This window comes from Vanellus vanellus (assembly GCF_965231255.1).
Source record: "Vanellus vanellus genome assembly, chromosome: 3".
Classification (NCBI taxonomy): Eukaryota; Metazoa; Chordata; class Aves; order Charadriiformes; family Charadriidae; genus Vanellus; species Vanellus vanellus.
The window spans coordinates 67778120-67797063 of NC_138907.1; the positions used below are offsets into that span (position 1 = coordinate 67778120).

General features: G+C 40.9%; 1 protein-coding gene across 1 annotated transcript in view; it reads left to right on the forward strand.

Moving 5' to 3' along the window:
* Nucleotides 1–979: 979 nt before the first annotated feature.
* The window catches only part of SAMD3 (sterile alpha motif domain containing 3), a gene marked incomplete at both ends in the record, with an annotated part of 41809 nt that continues 23844 nt past the window's right edge, over nucleotides 980–18944 (forward strand). Inside the window, 5 exons of the mRNA XM_082481580.1 lie at nucleotides 980–1058; nucleotides 1815–2004; nucleotides 6510–6620; nucleotides 16384–16569; nucleotides 16854–16938. Coding sequence (XP_082337706.1) covers nucleotides 980–1058; nucleotides 1815–2004; nucleotides 6510–6620; nucleotides 16384–16569; nucleotides 16854–16938 — 651 coding nt within the window. The remainder of the gene's footprint in view (nucleotides 1059–1814; nucleotides 2005–6509; nucleotides 6621–16383; nucleotides 16570–16853; nucleotides 16939–18944) is intronic.

An 18944-nucleotide genomic window follows, 5' to 3' on the forward strand; every position in this document is an offset into this window, starting at 1 on the left:
GTGTTCTCACCTGAAAAACTTGCCTGAATAATCTCCTCTACTGTTGGTTGCTGTAGATTGCAAGCATAGTCACGGAGCACTTGGTGCTCCTTTACGTAGTAGTGCTAAAAGGCGGTAACAAGAAAATCACCCGCAGAGAGAGTTTGCTGCCGTCAAGGAGTTGGCAGCGTAGAACAAGCTTTGTCTTCATCAGTAATCTTCTCTGGAGGAGGTGGCTGTTGATTTTTGGCATGCGATTCAAGCCAGCCCTTCGGGGAAGGGGCACACAGTACCTGCTGGACTGATTCACCCGGGGGTCGGGATCCGGGGACCGGCTCCCGGGGCTCCTCCTTCCTGGGGCGCCCGCTGCGTCTTCCCAGGGAGCAGTGGAGCCTGAAGGATGGCACCAGCAAATAACAGGTGGAGTGGTCCCCCTCCCCTCCATTTTCCAGGAGCTTTATTGCCCCTAATTGTTGGTAATTGAGGGTTAAGCATTTGCTTGAGTACCCGCTTGGTGGTGCGGAGAGGGTTAAGGTGCTTGATTTACTATAAACATATATGTGAGAGACTCTTATCCGATGGTGGGGTGGTGGTGTTATTTTTCTTTCTTTTTTTTTTTTTACTTTCTGTAAAATGTCAGCCATTTCCTGATGAGCGTGGTGGTGGTGAATTTCACACCTTTTTTCTTCTCTGTGTGGAAACCTGGGTGTTAATGGTACTGGAGCAGGTCGTGTTTTATAAGGAATGAGGCTGTCTCTTAGAACAGAGGGAAAGTGGGGAAGGGAGAGGAGGTGAAGAAAGGGATCCAAGGAAACTGCCACTTGCAACAGGCATTAGTTGGATTATTTTGCACTATTTTTATTCAGAGGATGTAAACGTAACATTTACTAAGTGCATTTTTTTTCCCTGTGAAATGTTGGAGCTCAGTTTAGAGTTCAGCATAAAAAAATAATCCTCTCTCTTAATTTCACAGTGAAATTTAGCATTGCAACATCTGAAGATGGAAAATTGGTCGGTTGATCAAGTCTGCAACTGGTTGAGACAGAGAAATTTAGGAGAACTAGTTCCTAAGTTTCGTGGTAAGCATTTTTGATGTTTGTGTGGTTTTGTTTAGTATTTATTTCTGTGCCTTTAATTGGCACTGACTACCTTGTTTTGGGGCATGTATATGTATGCTAACTTCAGAATTTTATGGAAGTTTATTAGGGTGAGAACTGGCATAGATCTGATAAATCAAAAATAAGTGTGCTGATTTATTATGAAGTCTCTGAGAAATGCTGGGGGATGAGATTAAGCCTGTATACAGATATATATACACCTCGAATCAGATCTGGCAGTTTAAAAGGCTTGACAGGGCCTATTTTATATTATATAAATCTTCTGAAATAATGCAACTGTAGTGTGTAAATGTTTTATGTCTGAGTATATAAACACCCTACAAAAGACTGCATGAGAAACTGTTACGTGAATGGGCTATTTGTTGTGCGCTCTCTTAAAAAGCCTGCTGTCCTTCATCAATGAAGTAACAGTCTGCTGTAGTCCAAGCAAGGCCTGATTTAAAGCATTAAAATAGTAAGCTCACTGCTTCTGTATGTTTCAAACTTGGCTTTTTGTTAGGGGAAGGTTTCTGGCCAGGCACTAGGACTCCTGGAGCTGCTTGGGAAAGGACAGTAGCTAAAACATCATGTTTTTAGCAGTTGAAGAAGACCGTCAGCAGTAGAAAGCATCGTTGCCTTTAACCTGTCCCTCCATCATCTTGTTTCTTAGGCACGTGGAATGTTACTGTAACTATAAAGTTATTTTACAGTAATTCTTTACTCCCCTTCAACCTGCAGAAGAAGAAGTAAGTGGAGCAGCTCTTCTGGCTCTTAATGATCGTATGGTGCAGCAACTGGTGAAAAAGATTGGGCACCAGGCAGTGCTGATGGACCTGATTCATAAATACCAGCGACAGAAGAGCGGGCTAGAATCCCTTACATACTCTTGTGAAACAGCTTCTCCAAAACTTCCAGAAGTAATCAGTGGGTGAGTTTGTGCATGGCACAGAAAATATCAGCCTGGGTATAGTTGTATTCTTTTCATGGCATTTTAAAACTGGCATTTACTCGCTCTTCAGCTGTAACTGTTTTTTACGCTTTCAATATCTCTAACAACATGTGAAATGCAACATAAGGTTTTTACCTTGTGGTTTTAAACAAGGCATCAGCATTCCTGAACAACATCATTAGTTAATTTAAACTGCTCTTCATTCCCACTTCTAGGACCTAGTTTTCATTTGGATGAAACATCATCAAACTTTCACTATAGCTAAAATTTTCTGTATTTGTGATATTAAGCTTTTGAAGCACTTACTTCTAAAGTCTTGGAGTAAAATCATGATTTAGTCAGAGATAATGTTTGTTTCACAGGTGTATTTAAATTCAGTCTCTCTAAGGAAGCTCTGAATTTGATCTAGGTGTTAGCATTTAATAATTCCCATTGTGCGAAACTAGATAGATTTTTAGAAAACAAATTCCATAGGGATTGTCTTCACTGAGCATGTTCTGGCTCTTGGTGGAGCAGGTTTCTTTTTTGGTTTGTTTCTTTGGGTTTTGTTTTGGTTTGTGTTGGGTTTTTTTTGTGTTTTTTTTTTTTTTTTTATTATTTTATTTTGGGGGGCAGAGGTTGTTTGTGGGTTTTTTTGATCAGGTGTTTTGGTGTGGTCTGGTTGGGGTTTTTGGGTTGGTTGGTTGGTATGGTTCCCCTCCATCCCTCCCTTCCATTCTGCTCTATTGTTAAGTCTTGCAGGATTATTTTTTCTGGAAGTCTTGGCTGAGGAGAGACATCCTGAGCTCTTGGAGTGATCTCTTCTAAGGCCAAGAATCATGACAGTAGAGAATGGCTTGCCATGGATGCAAAATGCTCTTTTTCGCAGGAAAGGACTCCAGCACTAAGCCTGCATTAGTACACGGTAGTAGCCCAATAGGAGCAGATCTGTAGAGCGTTCTCTGTAGCATTTGCCTTCATCCGAAAGGAGTCCTGGTTGTGCACTCTGAGATGACTCCACAGCACAAACCAAAGCATGGTAAATGGTGATGACTGGGTAATTTCTGACCAAACTGTACTCATGAGCAGAAGTAAAACACTCCCATAGATACATCTTCTTGTCCTTGTGGAAGTATTTATGAAGCCCCTTGGGTAAATGGCCCTGCATTGTTGGAGGGAAGGGGGGTGCAGGACGAGGGCAATGTCACTGCGTGTGTGATTTGTCATAGACCTGAAGTGTGCAATCACAGCCAGTCTCAGTTCTCTGCACCAGGGTCCTGCCTCACTTGATTCAAAGGAAGCTCCCTCTTTGGAGGTAGAGCAGGTGTCTGCTGTGAAGACTACTGTATGTGGGCCCTGTACTTCATCCAAAGTGTGGTAGATACATAGTGATTTCAGCAGGGGGTTTCAGAAGAAAACATGTCCTTGTGCTTAGGGCAGTTTAAATGCTGCTTTGGATATTTAGATTTCATCCTTGACTTTGTCAGGGATGTTTGGCTAGACTGCAGCTCAGGTGTGACTGTTCCCTGTGTAGTTCTCACGTCCTGCAAGTTGGACCTTACTGTCTCACAAAGAGCATGCACTTGCAGTAGTGTGAGGGGACAGCTTTTCTGTGAAGTTCTGCAGGCTCCAAAAAAATCAAATGCTGGAAATCTCAAATATTAGTGAATATAATTTACCTTAAAATCTCTCCCTACCTGGTCTTCTTGCCTGGAAAATAAGGTGCTGGTGTTCCTCTATTTACAGAGAAGTTAGGTAAATAAGCTGCCGTTTCTGAAACATTTTTCTGTGTCAGAGTCAGGAACCACAGAATAAAACTCAAACAGGTTTAAGAAACGCATTCAGTCATGTATTTTAGGATGAGTAAAAAAAAATCAAGTTATTCTAATACAGTTTGGGGTATAGAATGCTGAAAAAGCTCCTACAGTAAAAGCAGTATTTGTTATAAAACTAAAAGCTGTATCCTCATATGCAGATAGCGGTAACTCTTCATTTCTTAACTCTGAAGTGCTCATCTTAGTGATGTAGTTTGAAATGATTTTGTTTGTTCAGTACATCTTGAACAAAATCCTGTAAGAATTATTTATGTTGACCTAATTCAAGGACTCATGGCTAGAATAAAGTGTACAAGACATTGTTTTGACGTAATGTATTTTTTTTTCTTTTTTGTAATCTGCTTTGACACAGAAGAACAGAACATGTGACAAAACCAAAAATTCTTAGATCCACAATGTATGTGAAGTGAACTCATGTTTCCTCTGTTGCTTAGTGTGGTTAGGCTGAACTGCAATCTTGGTTGCACAAGCAAAGTCACCTCACTAAGGTTCACAGTTAGTAGCATCTGTAGCTGAGTGTGTGGCCCCACAGTGGCAGGGGACAGCTGGGAAAACTGAGTCTGAGTGATCCTAGCCCTTCTCCTCGCGTGCTTGAGCCCAGGTGAAAACCAACCACCTTTTCTATTTCGCAGAATTATTTCTCAGCCAGGCTGGTTCTCAGAACTAGTTCACCCTGCCAGTACCAGTGGCAGTGGCTGCTCAGCCAAAGGGGCAGGGGAGAACGCAGCACCATAGCTGTCTTCTTCTGGGTCAGCTGAAACAGCTGTGGAGCTTCCAAGAGCTGCCAGCAGTATTTCCCTATTGTATTTCTCACATGAATGCTATCTCTGGTGCTTGTTGGTGCGCTCCTGCCTGGCCACCTCTTTATCCCAGTGCCCTTAGCATGTCTTCTAACTGCGTGTGAGTTGTGCTTAGCTCACCTCTCTGCTAGGAACAGAAATGAAGTTGTTTGTTGGACATAGAGTTTTGAGTATGGTAGGTGAACATGTTCTGTGTGGAAGTAATGGACTTGTGAAGGGACGTCGAATGTGACTTACATCTCCAGTACTTTGGATTAGGACACTGTCTGTCTCTGGCAAGGTGGAAGCATTCTGGGTCATGCAACAGAAACTTTTTTATGTGTGTATGGGGAGCTCACACAGATGTTATCAGGTAGATATCAAGATGCTTTCCAATTCCAAGATCAATTGTTTCTATAAGCCACACAGAGAACATACTGGATTTTTCTGGTTTTAACTGGATAACTGAGAAAAAGATGTATTGATTCATGAAAAGAGGAAACTCCTCTTACAAACTTGGCAAACGTTAGTGTCACTTCCAATAACAGCCTTTCACGTGTGAGCATAGCTGAGGCTGGAACAGTTTATCAAGCATCTCTGGAGTTCAGAGGCTCTGAAGAGATGAGGTACAGAAAGGAAGCCATGCCATCCAAAGAAAAGACTTCCAGTTTTCATAACTTTGGGGATGTTTAGTTCTTCAATGCATGTTTGCATTTCTTTAAGCCTGGTCCTAGTAAGTCTCGGGAAGGCTTCAGCACTAGGGCTTGCAATAGTGAAACTTCTGAAAATGTCACCTTAGTGGCCTCATTAAGAACATCTTTGTGGTGTTTCCTAAGTGATTCAGTTAGAAGGTGGAGAGCCTGTTGGTAGGGTGAAGTGAATCTGTGTTTGATGCTGACTGATGTCTGGTTGCGTACAATGTGCTAACATTGAACAGTGCCTCTAATCGTGTTCCCTGTTCCCCAGTCCTCGAGAGATGTAGCTTTGGCTTTGAGTGGGCAAAGCCTAATTGATTATGGCAAAAATTATAAACCCAGGGACGAATGGAGCCTCTAGCATCTGGCTAGCAAAGTACAGCTTTGTTACCAACCTTTCTTGTTGCCTGTGGGTCAAAAAATGTTTGATGACTACCATGAATTCTTGGCAGCATAGTAGTAGTTCCTGTCTTACCTCTGCCTTTTCCCCAGTGCGTGGTAAAACTGTTGATGTTGGCTTCTACAAGCAAAGGGTGAAGAAGAAATGGCTGGAAAATAAGGAGGGAAAGAGGTAGATACACAGGTTAAATGGGCAGCAGTGGTTTGAACTGGCACATAGATAGTGAAGTGGGTGTCTGGAGTTTTTGGTGCTAGAGACAGGCTAGAGTTGGAGCAAATAGAGGGATGTGAGACCAGGTGGCATTCAGGGATCTTCTAGAGTTGTTGGAGAAATGTAAAGTGGACCCAAAGGTTCAAAACGGGCTTAACCCTCAGAAAAAAATGCATGTTCAAGACTCTAATTGAATAGAAACCACCTTACAATACTGTAGATGTTCCCCTGCCCTTGCATATTGTAATGGTTAGTTATTCCCAGAGATTAGGGGATGCCAGGCTAAAGATGGCAGTTATCCTGCAATGCCAAGAAGATGTATTTTTCTGGGTTTTGTAACTGTAGTAATTAGAATATCACTAGGAGATATTATTTACAGTTTTCCTTTTAACTTGTCAGAGTTTGATAACTGAACTGAGAGATTGATTAAGAGACATCAGCATCATGTAAAATCATGACTATTCAATATGTTAATTTTTCTCCTTTTCTATTTCTGCCACTGCCATTTTAGGGTTCTAAAATACCTCTTTTCTATATACTGCACAAAACTTGACAGTGAAAACTTTTTTTTTTTTTTTTCTTTCAGGGCTATTGACAGACAAATGTTAAATTCTTCTGGTTCTGTGGAGCAGAAAAAATATCTGTGCTCAACTGAAAATGAAGAAGGACTAATTGATCACAGGGTGCTAAAGCAAAAGTGAGTTGATAATGCATTTACTAAATTTTCCTTACCTTTTTGAAATGACATAAACACTTCTCTGCTTTAAGACTAAACAGATCGTTTATAAAAAGTGTTCCTAATTATTGGAGGCTTGGTTCAAGTATATTTAGAAAACATCAGGAACAGAAATTTATTAGTATTTGACTGAATGCAGTAGTCAAAGGGTTTTTTTTCTGCTCTCTATTCTCAGTCCTTCCTCACTCTCTCATGTTGCCTCTTGCAGAGGGCAAGATACAAGTTTGTCTTTGTCTAGATTTTAAAAATCCTCTTTGCTGTTGAAAACACACGTTTAAATCTGGCAAATTAATCACTACACAGTGGAGTATGGCTATAAAAAAAAGGCATGTGCTTGAGGCACCTTAAATATAGCACTTGGGAAGGTAGGCACGCTGGTTCCATTTGCACACTCATTTTCCTTGAGTATCAAAATGTGTCGTCTTAAAAAACTGAAAGCAAGCGGAGGAGGTTTTGCTGTGTGGTGTTTTGTTTTGTTTTTTTTTTTTTTTTTCTTATTTTTCCTACACATGCTTTTCCCCTTTGAGATGGGCAATCAGTGTTGCAAGAGTCCCCTTCCTCTTTCAAGGCAATTGTTTTCTTGTTTACAAAGCTGTCTCTGCTGTCATTACCACTCTTTATTCCTACCTGTTATAATTTCTCCTCCATGGAGGTGACTGATGGCTTCACCATGAGCCTGATATTCTGAGATAAGGGAAGGTCTTTCTGTAAAAATGTCTATTTTATCACTTCAAAAAAGTAACAAGGAGTTAGGGATAAGGCTGTCTGGGAACAGAGGAGAGGGCTTAGTGAATCACATAGTTAACGCTTTTAAAATAAAGTCTTGCTATGAGCTTCAAAAGAATAAAAAAAACCCCAAACCTAAAGATCCTGTCAGCATTGTCACCAATGAAACAAACCCAAGTCACTTAAAACCCTTGCAATAAACCATTAAAATGATCATGCAATTATGGTTTTTAGTCTGTATTACTAAAGGATGCTTATTTTTAATTAATGATGAGCAATTTGCTGTGTGCTTTATAGAGTTTTAAACGGGCTGCGTGAATCAACTTAACCCAGAATAGACTGGTTTTAGGAAAGCTTCTCAGCAAATGTTGTCAGTAGTAGCTTTCAAAGGCCCATAATGGCCTGTTAAGGGAAAGGGACTGCAAAAGAGCAGTGCCAGTTCACCTTGGGGCAAAGAGGGGGGAAGTCTGCTACTGAAAATGGAACTGCCCTTTCTTGGTGAAGTAGTAGATGCCCTAAAAATCGGTGGAGCTGTGATGAGGTTTGTAGTCTTGAAGACCTGAGTAAATTTTATGAGGGCTTCGCTGTGAAGGTCAGATGGGAAGCTGGTAAATGTCTTTCTTCAAAACAGCGGTTTTAACCAACTAAGACTGAGGATGGAAGTGAACAGCCCTTGCATCCATTAACTGCTGTATTAGAATAATCCTTAGTTATATACTATTTTTGGAGGTGAATCCTGCTGTTAGATATGTCTATGACTTGACCCACGCCAATCAATGCAATATTATAGAGTCTGGGTTCAATATTTTGAGGTGGCTCTGCAAATAAAACACTCAGGACTCTCTTATTCTGAATAAGAAGGAGGGTAGGTACCCATGGCTCTTTAGCCAGGCCAGATTTGGAAAAGCAGCTAAAAACAATGGCAACTTCCCCTTTTTTTTTTAGTGGGGGTTCCCACCTCACCCATTTATTTGGTGGCAGAGCAGTTCATATAAGCACTTCTAGAGTCAATTCTGCCAGGAGTTGGTTGAATTCAGTCGTGTTGGTTTAAATGTACAGTTCAAATGGTTGATATTTGGCCAGGGTTACAATTGTAGCCTCTTGTCTTCTCATTTATCCCATCTGAAAAAGAAGAACTCTGTGCTGCTTCCCACCCCCAAAGGCCCATGCAACTACGGCTTCAATAGCCGGCATGGTTTTACCTGAAACAAATTTGTGGGTGCTTTTATGGATTATTAACACTGGTGAATTGGCTCAAAGTTTCTCTGTATCTTTCCTGTGTAGATAGTCCTAACAACTGTGTGAAATACACTCTTCTGTATTACTAAATAATATAAAAATATCAAAGATTGTTTAAACACAAAAATAAAGAGAAAGTTGGTGCAGCAATTGTATAACTTTATTTTTCGTGTGTTGAAATTGTGCATACCTATAACCAGATAAGGTTTGCGGATTATTTCAGTGGAATAACTTTTTGCTAGCAACTACAGGCGTAAAACCAGCCAGTCTTTTTGTTAATCTCCCAAGAAGATTAATCTTGAAGCAGTGCTTTTCTGCGAAGACAATAAGATAGCTATGGAGGACGATTCAATAAATACATTTCCCCTATACCTGCTTTTCTGTATCAGAGTACCAGCGGTTTGATGGCTCCTGGCAGCATGGTGTTTATCTTGTTGCTAGGACAGAGGCTGTTATTGCTTGTAAATACCTGACACTGCTGTGAAAAACCAACCTTTTATTGGCTGGTTTATATGTCCTGTCTGCCTTTCCTCAAGGTGTTTGTTTATCAAATGACATCCCTAACATATCCCTTCCTCTCTCTTTCCAATCTGACAGTCCAGCTGTTTTCCTTCAGGAGTGATGTCTTGGTACAGGTTTATTTGTACATTTATTCTTTCTATAAAAATGTGTTCTATAGCTCTTGAGTGCTGTGTAGCAGATTTACTGTCTGAACACCTTGAAGTAATTTGCTCAGGGCAGGCTTATGTGGCACAAGCAGGATAACAGATCTGGCCTTGACAGCCTTGAACTTCTCTATCTGCTAAAAATTTAGAAGACGTGGTCAGTGTTCATTTAAACCTGGGCCTGCTCATTGTTCATATACCAATACGGCCATTGCCACCATTGACCAGTATATTGGTGCTGGTGCCCACATAAATTTGGGCTGATACCAAGGACAATGAATTGCAATATTTATTTTAAAATAAACTTGGCTCCCGTCTCCGAGGTGGCCGTGTTGGCCTGCACGGTGTCAAACCACCATTCATCCGTCGGCTCAGCGAAGCCACTTTGCCTGTTGCAGGCCCTCTCGAGGTCGGGCAGCTGCCAGCGGGCACTAGTGCAACGTTTGAACGAGTAACACCCCGCTGATAGGGCCTGGAGGTGAGCAGAGCACGGAGTCACATCAACGATGCTGTACATCTCCTTAGCTAGGACAGTCTTGCATCTCGTTGGGTCGCACTGCAGGCAATTGCACTTACTGCTGGGTAGCTGCACCTCGGGCCTGTTTTAGTTTTGACATGTCGTTCTGCTAATGATCTTTATAGAGCTCCTTCCTTTGCTTCCCCATTACCCACACATTGATACTGTTGGTCTGTGTGTAATGTGTTTTATCAAACACACACTTATGCTTGTGCTTCAAAAAGAAGAAAAGGGGGGAAAAAAAAAAAAAAAAAGAGCTAGCCTGAAAAATCGTTGCTTATTCAATTATTCCAGACGATTTTGCTTCCTTTATACAGGAGACGAAATCTTACTTTTATATGTATACATATAGACACATATGCAACTATAGTCGTACAAAGAAAATCTCAGCTGGACTTTATAACTTAAGAATTTCTTAGTTTCGCTGCAGAAACCTTATTGTTGATAGCATCAGAATTATTTCTAGTAGATGTGATGATCTTTTTTACAATTAGTTCATACAGACATGAAAAGCAGCCATAAAAAAATAACCCAACATGTTGAGTCTTTGACAATGATCAGTAGTAGAAGAAAAGAAGTACTGTCTGTCTATTCTGTTCAGAAGTACAGACATCAGATGATTCCTTTGATTATACCTTTACGACAACTAATGTTTAGGGATTCTAAAACCACAAATTGCATCCAGCCCATTATTTTCAACAGTGATTGACTGAATCTTCTATGAATTTGTCTCAATGCTTCTGAAGCTATTTATTGTTTCAGTAGTAGATTCCCCTGTTCAATGATGAACACTTCAGTAGTAGATTCCCCTGTTCAATAATAGAAAAATAACTTATTTTTTATTTTAATGATTCCTTATAATTTAACTTCAATTGTTGCTCCATAAAAGCTGTTACATCTGTGGGGTTTGGTTTGTGTAGCGTTTGGGGGAGATTCTTTAAATTTAGGTTGTCAATTTACATCCTTGTGAGAATTTCTGCTACTTTTTTTTTTCAGCATTTCATGTCTCTTTCATTGCAGCAGGAAGCTTAAGAATGCTAACTTAAATTAAACTTCAATACTCACAATAATATTTTCTCTGTGCTTGTTGCCTCAGTATTTTGGAAGTCAAGGCAATTGGATGCATGGATTTGGATCATTTATGGTCAGCAGAGCTGAATTTACTGCTATGGTGCTGTAAGTCTTCCACTAAAGTTTGCAGGAAAAAAAATTATTAAATCTCCATTCTTCCACACCAGAAATAAGCAATGTCTTACAAATGACTTGCAGGAGATGCTCACTGCATTGCCTTGTTAAGGTCTAGCAAAGTCATAAAAACACCACCACCACAACCTGAATACATAAAATTCTTTGGATACAGCATAACGCATCTTACAGGGGTGAATGCAAATAAACCCTGTTTCTTTAAAGTGGCCTGATTTAGCTGGCGGTTCTGTCAGTCAGATTCCCCAAGGAGCACTTTCTCTCCCCCGTCTGTAACCTACAGCTGCTGCCCTCGTATGAGATGGAAGTGCAGAGCCTTCGCTTACGTGATGCAGCTCCTCAGAATGGAAACTGTCAAAAAATCTTGACTCCCTTTAGAAGAAGGTTGTGTTTGCATCTTGCAAACTTTCTTCAAAGCCGATTAATTTTGTCTGCAACTTCGTGCTTGTACTGAACCTGATGATTTCTGTAGGGAGGGTACTGCAGGGAAAGCTGCAACTGTAGCTGCTCTGGGAAATGGGCAGCTATGGTTTGTCTGTCAGCTCCCACCTCCGAGCCTCGCTCGGGGTAACTTCTTGTTCAGTCTAAAGGATGCCTGCCCCTGCATTTAATGGGAACAGAAAAAGTAAAAGACATCATCAAGCACTGGGTAGGCTGCAAATCCCTGGCTCTAGGGAATAACTGAGAAACTGTGCATTTGTGCTGGAAAGTAGGAAATAGCAGAGAAGCACATGAAGAGAAAGGCAGGAGAATCTTTCAGGCGCTGATCTCAGAACTGTGAATAGAAAAGAGTGCCCTGTTTTATCCTACTATTGAGAGGGGAAAAAAGAGCTGCTTTTGATATTTAATAATCTGTCATAATTCCTTCCTTTGGAAGGAAACAACCTTTACAACCTTAAATATTGTCATACAGTTGAAAGCATATGTGTGTTAGGGAAAAGGAACATTTTCTACAGCTGTGGACTTTTTCTTCCTTCACCTCTGCAAGTTCCAGGTTTTCTTTTCTCTTCTTTTTCTTCCTTGGCTTTATAGATGTGGACTTTTTTCCAGCCTACAAATCTTTTGGCAGGAGTCTCTGGCTGATGTTTGGTGTAGACATGTGAAAGCCTAGACCTCCACTTGTGAAAAATGGGAATGGATGAGGCTCAGCCATGTGCTGAGTTCTATTGGACGTGCTGAATGTGGAAACTCATTGACATCAGAAAAGTTCTGCTCAGCTGCGATGTCCTCTGAGTTACTGGGACCTGAGCTGATACAAGATGTAGCAATGAGTACCATAGACTCACGGACTTCGGTAAAGTAGACAATAAGAAAAGCAGCCTGTTTATGGATGTGCTCAGTGGGCCTTTAAGTCACTTTTTTTTCTTCAGTGAATTAAATAGATGCAGGAAACCGATCCTTCTTACCGGTATGCTCAGAAGTTTGAAAATGACAAAATCCCGTGATCTCATATTTGAACCTGTTTCTAGGTATCTACTGCACTTTGCACAGCTATCTTGATTATGCTGTCTATGTTGATGTCAAGATTAGTTTTACTGACTTATTACAGCTAATTCAGTCAGCCCTGTCTCTCTGCGTGAGGTTGCGCGGGACACTGAGCATGGAGACCGTGATGCTGTGTTAATTCACCACTCCACTGCAGTGCAGTCTAAAACCGTAATCGAATGATCTGGGCAATGCTGCAAGTGTGTAAAATCTTTGCCTTTGTGGCAGGAAACCAAGATATTCCGTGAGATTAGGGATACCAGGGGTTATATAATTCAAACAGGTAGACTTTTTGGTTTTGTTTGGTTTGTTTTGGGGCTTTTGGTGGGTTTTTTTTTTGCTAGCTGAAGAAGACAAACGGCATCTCCCAAAATGATGTTATTTTATATTTTCATGTCTAACTAAACATGCTGTGCGTGAGCAGTGTGAAGCTGTAATGGAGCCAAAGAACGAAAAAGAATGAAACAGCTGTGTGAAACAGTGCTGTGACTTAGTACAGTAAGTCAAGCGGTCACCTACAAAAGCTGAGCGCGCAAAAGCTCTGTGATTAGTTGTGTCCTTGCTGAGGATGTGCTTCTCAGGGTGGGGTTCCATATTGCAGCTGACATAAAGACACCAGCTCGCTTCATCTGCACTGGTATTTGTTTCACCTCATGGGGAACCATTCTGGGGACCTGAACAATGAGAAAACTAAATCAAGAAGAAAAATTAAGAATTTCGTCACTGTAGCTCCTTGAAGTAACTTGCTGCGGGGTCAGAGGCTTCCCAGTATGAGTAAGAAAGGGGTAGAGATGTGACGGTGGGGAGGGAGGGGGGCTGACATTTGGCAGCAGCTAGCTGTGGGGTTGATTTAGCTGCAACATCCAATGTCTTAAGAATTGAGAGAAAAGAAAAGATGTAGGAATTTGTATTTTGGGATCTTGATCTTATCTCTGTGTCTCAGGTTATCTAGAAGACCAAAGAGGGATGGTTAGAAACAGGCTACGCTCGTTTGTACCTAAACCTCTAACTGTAACGCTGTTCTCCACAATCAAGGAAGGTCATGGCTATATGCATAAATCCCAGTGCACACACAGTTTAGTTGCGTTGTTCTTTTAGTTAAACAAGTTTGCATGTGAGCCTTTCTGGGGATAAAGTTTAGCGTGGAGTTGTGTCTCTTTTCAAACAAACCTGTATTTCATTGTAAAATATTACTGCACGTATTTAACATGGCTGCCTAACAGCAATGATTTCAGCAAAAGCTAGTAAAATATTTAATCTATTGCACCGTGGAGACTAAAGGAATTTTTGGATCTTGTTTGGACAGCAAGGAGGTATTTTCTGTGTTGGGTAAGGCTGAAGAGAAATGGAATTTGGGGTATTTTTGTTGTACTGGCAAATGCGAAGGGACGGTCAGAGGGGAGAGTTACCATGCCTCTGTGGCTATGAGCCATCCCGGCTCCGAGCAAATTTTTTCTTCAATGAAATGAGTACAGTTCAGTGTGCCTGAACTGAACCTGCTAAACCATTCCACTTTTTGAAATGGTAATTCAGCATCACTGGTATTAGCAACAACAGGACTGTCAGTGCTGCTCAGCTACAAATTACTGCACGTTTTAAACTTCTGTACATTTTGGAGCTAGTTTAAATGATAGCGTGTGGAAGATAGTATGTAGTAACTTACAGCCTGTCTGCTACATCACATGCATCAGTAAAGTTTGTGAAAGTACAGGTTTCAAACTTAGAGGCTCCTCATTGATGCTACATTGAACATCTGCACTTTATTTGCATAGGAGGGATTTCCAAGTGATTTCAGAATCTGGGTTGGATTTTATTTTCCCATTTGTGTATTAATTTATCACCAAAAAAGGACATGAATGTGACTGTGTGGATATGTTTGTCACTTCTCATGCAGCTTTTCCTTCTTTTGAGACTGCATAGTACTAATAGAAATTCACTACAGCGTGCATCTACTGTTAACCGTCTGTGTCCCGTAAAATCTGGTGAGCTTGGAGAGACAGCAGCCCTGGCCATTTTGTACCCGTTTTGCATGGGGAAACAGTAGCGCTGTGAGTACTGCTACTGCTGTTAACATGTCTACAAGGATCAGCTGACAGTAGTCATTTTTTTTTAATTTTTTTTTCAGCACAGTATCACAATTTGCAGTAGTGCTGGTGTTGGTGAAGTTACATCATGGCTGTAGAGCTTTTACTAGCCTGGAAGCTAGCAGCCTACATTAAAAGATGCCAAGATGGTGTGGCAGCATAACCAGGTCAACAAGGCTATGAGAGTTATAAGCTAATCTACTCAAGAAGGTATTGAGGCTACAATTAATGCTATTGGGGCCCAAAATAATCTGCCTCACAGATATATAGTAGTCTTTCAAAGTGGTATAAGCTAAGCGATTGCAAATGCCTGGCCATTGGTATTGCAGGTGATTTTGCCAGCCTAAAGCTATCGGTTACCATGGGGATTTTTCCTTATCTGAAAGAGGCTGGTTACCAAAGCCTCCCAATAAAGACCTTGCTAAAACTCTTCACAACTCTTATTTATGTACCTAGCTCTTGTTTATAGGCTACTGTAGAGACCTTTAGGACTGAAAGTGTTGACTGGACTGAAGTCTAGCAGTATTTCCCTCCCTAACTTTCATAGACTCAAAAGCTAGTGCAGCTTGGCAGGGACACCAGAGCATGCCTAGTCCAGCCGCATGTCTCTGTGTGGGAGCTTTCACCTACCAAGGGGGGTGTTCCTAACTTGAGACATATACAGTATAGATGTCAACAACTATGGTAACTATCTTAATTCCCTTCATAATTAGTGGAGAGAAATAGATGAGAGAGAACATCTGGTCTGATTTACATGTCTTCTAGTTGTTCTGTCATCCTTCAGTGGTGCTTATGTCTCCTCAGTCAATATAAAGGGAGTGCAGATAATTAATTCAGACATAGATATCTGTACGTTTATACCATGTAAGCATCTACATTTGTCATCTATACTGATAGCATTTTATTTTAAGAATTCTTTTAAAAGTCTGGTAGTTGTTTCCAAATTGCAGAGAGCAATTTAAACTAAAGCGAACATAAATTTGTGATACCACATACATAACAGGACTCTTTAGATGTCTTTGGCTCCTCTCATTTGAAATTTCTTAGTTGGGTCTAGACTACCATGATTGGGAAGCTGTCTAGGGCTGCCAGAGCCACTCCCCCTTTTAGGTGGCTTTTGATTGACCTCCAGCTCAATTTATCTCTACTTCTCCCTGTGTTCCTTCAGAATTAGGGTTTGGCAGGCTCTCTGGAGGCGAGAAGCACTTGGCTAGGCAGTGGGGATACCCTGCCTCAGGCTCACCCCAGCTGGGGTGGGACATCTGTAAATAGTGCTGATGGTCTTCTTGGAACCAGAGCTGCGGGTACTTACAGGCTGTGTCTGCTTTATTTCCAGCCGTGTGCTGCTGATAACTGCCTTCATCCCTTCCCTGCTTTCCCCTTTGGGAGGACAGTCTTAGCTAATGTCGTGTATAGTATTTTATTCAATTAAGCTGTCCAGCTTACTTTCACGAGTAAGTTAACAGAACTGGTGGGAAACACACTATAAATGATGACAGATAAAGTTATTTTGCAACAGTAGCAAGTCCCCAGTGACTTCCTCCGCTCTGCCTTCTGCTTTCAGTTAGTGACCACCTTCTAGCATCCTCTGATTAAAACATTTCACAATTGACATCTGGTTTTAACCCTATATGTTTTGATTGCAGCTTTTGCAGGTATTCTTTACATAGAAACCAAAAAAGCAAGCCTTGAATTTCTGTAACTCCTTTGCTTTGAATTTTTGCTTGTATTTTTTTTCCTTCTTGCTTGCATTCCCCTGGAAGAAGGACGTGATGATGATGACGACATAATCTTTTCTTTTACAGAAAAAATCTGAAATCATTTTTTGCAAGATACAAGACGTTGCAGTGGACAAGTTCTTACGCTTTACCAGACTTCCCTTACGATGTCAAGTGCCTATTGGCAGAAAACAAATGCCCCGATCACAGTATGAGAATAAGGATTATTGAATTTTTACAAGCAGACATGACAAAATACCTAGAAGGATCACTGTGAGTAAACGTTGTTAGATTTATCTGGGGGCATTACCAATTGGCTGCAGAAGTAAATTTTCAAATGGATGTAAAGCCATTCCCTTTAATATGCTTGCTTAAATAGAGGAGGCTAAGGCTGAAGCCAACAGGAAGACTTCATGCAAACCTTGAAGCTGTTCCCTTTGTTATTTGGAGGCCTCGGAAATAGTCGGTTTAATGTATATCAGTATGTACTCCAGACAGTGTCTGATACTGTCTGGAATACCAAGTATTTCTTTTACATCTCTGTCTTGTTTGCACAGGTATCCGAACAGTCAGCAATACAACATTGTTGTCAATGCTCTGCTGCAGGCATACCCGTTCCTTGATGAAGATGGGAATGGCTTTGTAAGTATTGTAATGGTTATAAATAAGTAGTGTTGTAATGGTTGCAAATAAGTATTTTGGTGGTTAGACCCGATGATCTTAAAGGTCCCTGCCAACCTAGATGATTCTATAAAGAGTCCTCCATCTTGAAAAATGCAGGTGGGGTCTTTTTTCATATAATCAGTCACAGGAAAATAACCTAGTGCAGAGGAACTCAGTATCGTTTTCTTATATACTGGCTCTATTCAGAGCTATAAGCTTCACTTTGATGTGTTTGGCAAATCATATTCTTATTTCATTCTGTTAATTAAAGATTAATCCAGTTATAGCCATCCCTCAAAGCCACTGTGAGCTCATGCAGACCTGTACATGAAATCCCTGGTTACTTGTTGGGTGCAGTTTCTTTCTGGATTGATTTCTCCCAAAGGGTAAATTTTAAGTAAACGTGACTTATTTTTGCTTTTAAAAACAAAGAAGCCTGTATGAGGGCTAACATATGACTGATGCTCTTGCAGTGCACTACGATCGCTTTTGTGTTAGGTATCTAGGAGCTGCATGCAGTAATACGACCGGTTTAGGTATGTCGGGAATCTAGGCCTAATTAAAAATATTTAAAAACCCTGGTTGGGATCTCAGTGGGGACATAACAGAAAGCAGCAGAAGGAGATGACTTAAATTTGAACTACGTTTTTTCACTCTTGTGACCCAGAATACCTATCTGTAGTCTCAGAGGACAGCGTTCACCTTTTGACTTCACATCATTGCTTTGCCATGTGATACTTTTATAGAATCTTGTAAAAGCTTGTGAGACTCAGTGGGGTTTGTTAGCTTTAAACGTATATAAATATATATCCTGTGTGCAGTTACTGCAGAAAGCAAAATAATTTTGAGAATAAAAAAAAAAAAGTAGGGATTAAGGAATGGCTATTCTAGTTCTCCCCTGAGCCCAGGCGTTGTAGGAGGGAAGGGACTAAAGAAAACAAACACATCTCGGAGAGGAGAGAGGGAGCAGAAGGATCAGAGAGCAACAGTCCACCCTTATTTTTAATCAGGATTCCTCTGTGAATACCCCAGCGGGGGTCCCCGGCCGGGGTTCTGGGTAATGCTGTGGCTTCATCTGGCTCCCTTTGTGAAGGGGAGTTGGAATGACGTCCCGAGTGGGTCTGAAGACCTTTTTACAGCCTTTAGCTTTTTAAAACTGTTTTTAAACAGAGGTTCTTAAACTAGGTTTTCAAAGGGCTTTCATTGCAGCAGGACCGTAGACTGAATAAAACTACTTATAACTCGTTTTTTTAGGAAACGGCTTATTGCTGCCCAGATCGGTCTCAGAATTGGGGCTGGCAGAAGGTAGGTGGTGGGGCAGAGACTTCAGAGTTGTTGCTCTTTATCTTTTGATATGTCTCTCATGCTTACCAGAAAGCGTATCTGGAAGGAACCACCATAAGTAAGTGAGGAGGCTGGAATGAGCAGTCTGCAGTACTGCTGGTCTAACGCCTCTGAGCCAGCCCCTCCCGTCCCTTGAGGCAGGAAAAACGCACTTAAGGTGGATGTCCGTATACTTAAGTTTGGAGGAGGGGGTGAGGATGAATTGCTATTTTTATTGGCCCTACTGTTAGACATTCTGTTCTTCCTTCATGATCATAAAGGCTATAAATACTTCTTTTTTTTCTCGATCTGAGATAGTTGTGTGTTACAACAGCAAAGGCTTAAAACAAACCCTACAACATATGCACAGCTACTTAGCACGAGGCTTGCAGTAAAAACTGAATTCATATACCTTTAAGAAACAAATGAACGGCAACAAAATTTGGTTAACCACCATTCTTTTATCTTTTCTCAGAAAAAAAACCTGTCTTTGGCAGCTCAAAAAGGTGTAGGTTTTTCTTTTAAAATTGCCTCAGGCTAACACGGATCTATAAGAATTACTGCTTCTTGTTCCTGGTAACAGTATTGAATCACAGGTCTTGTAAGATGTAAAATATTACTTACCAAGAGGTTTTGAATACCTTAAATTTGTTTATGTGTAA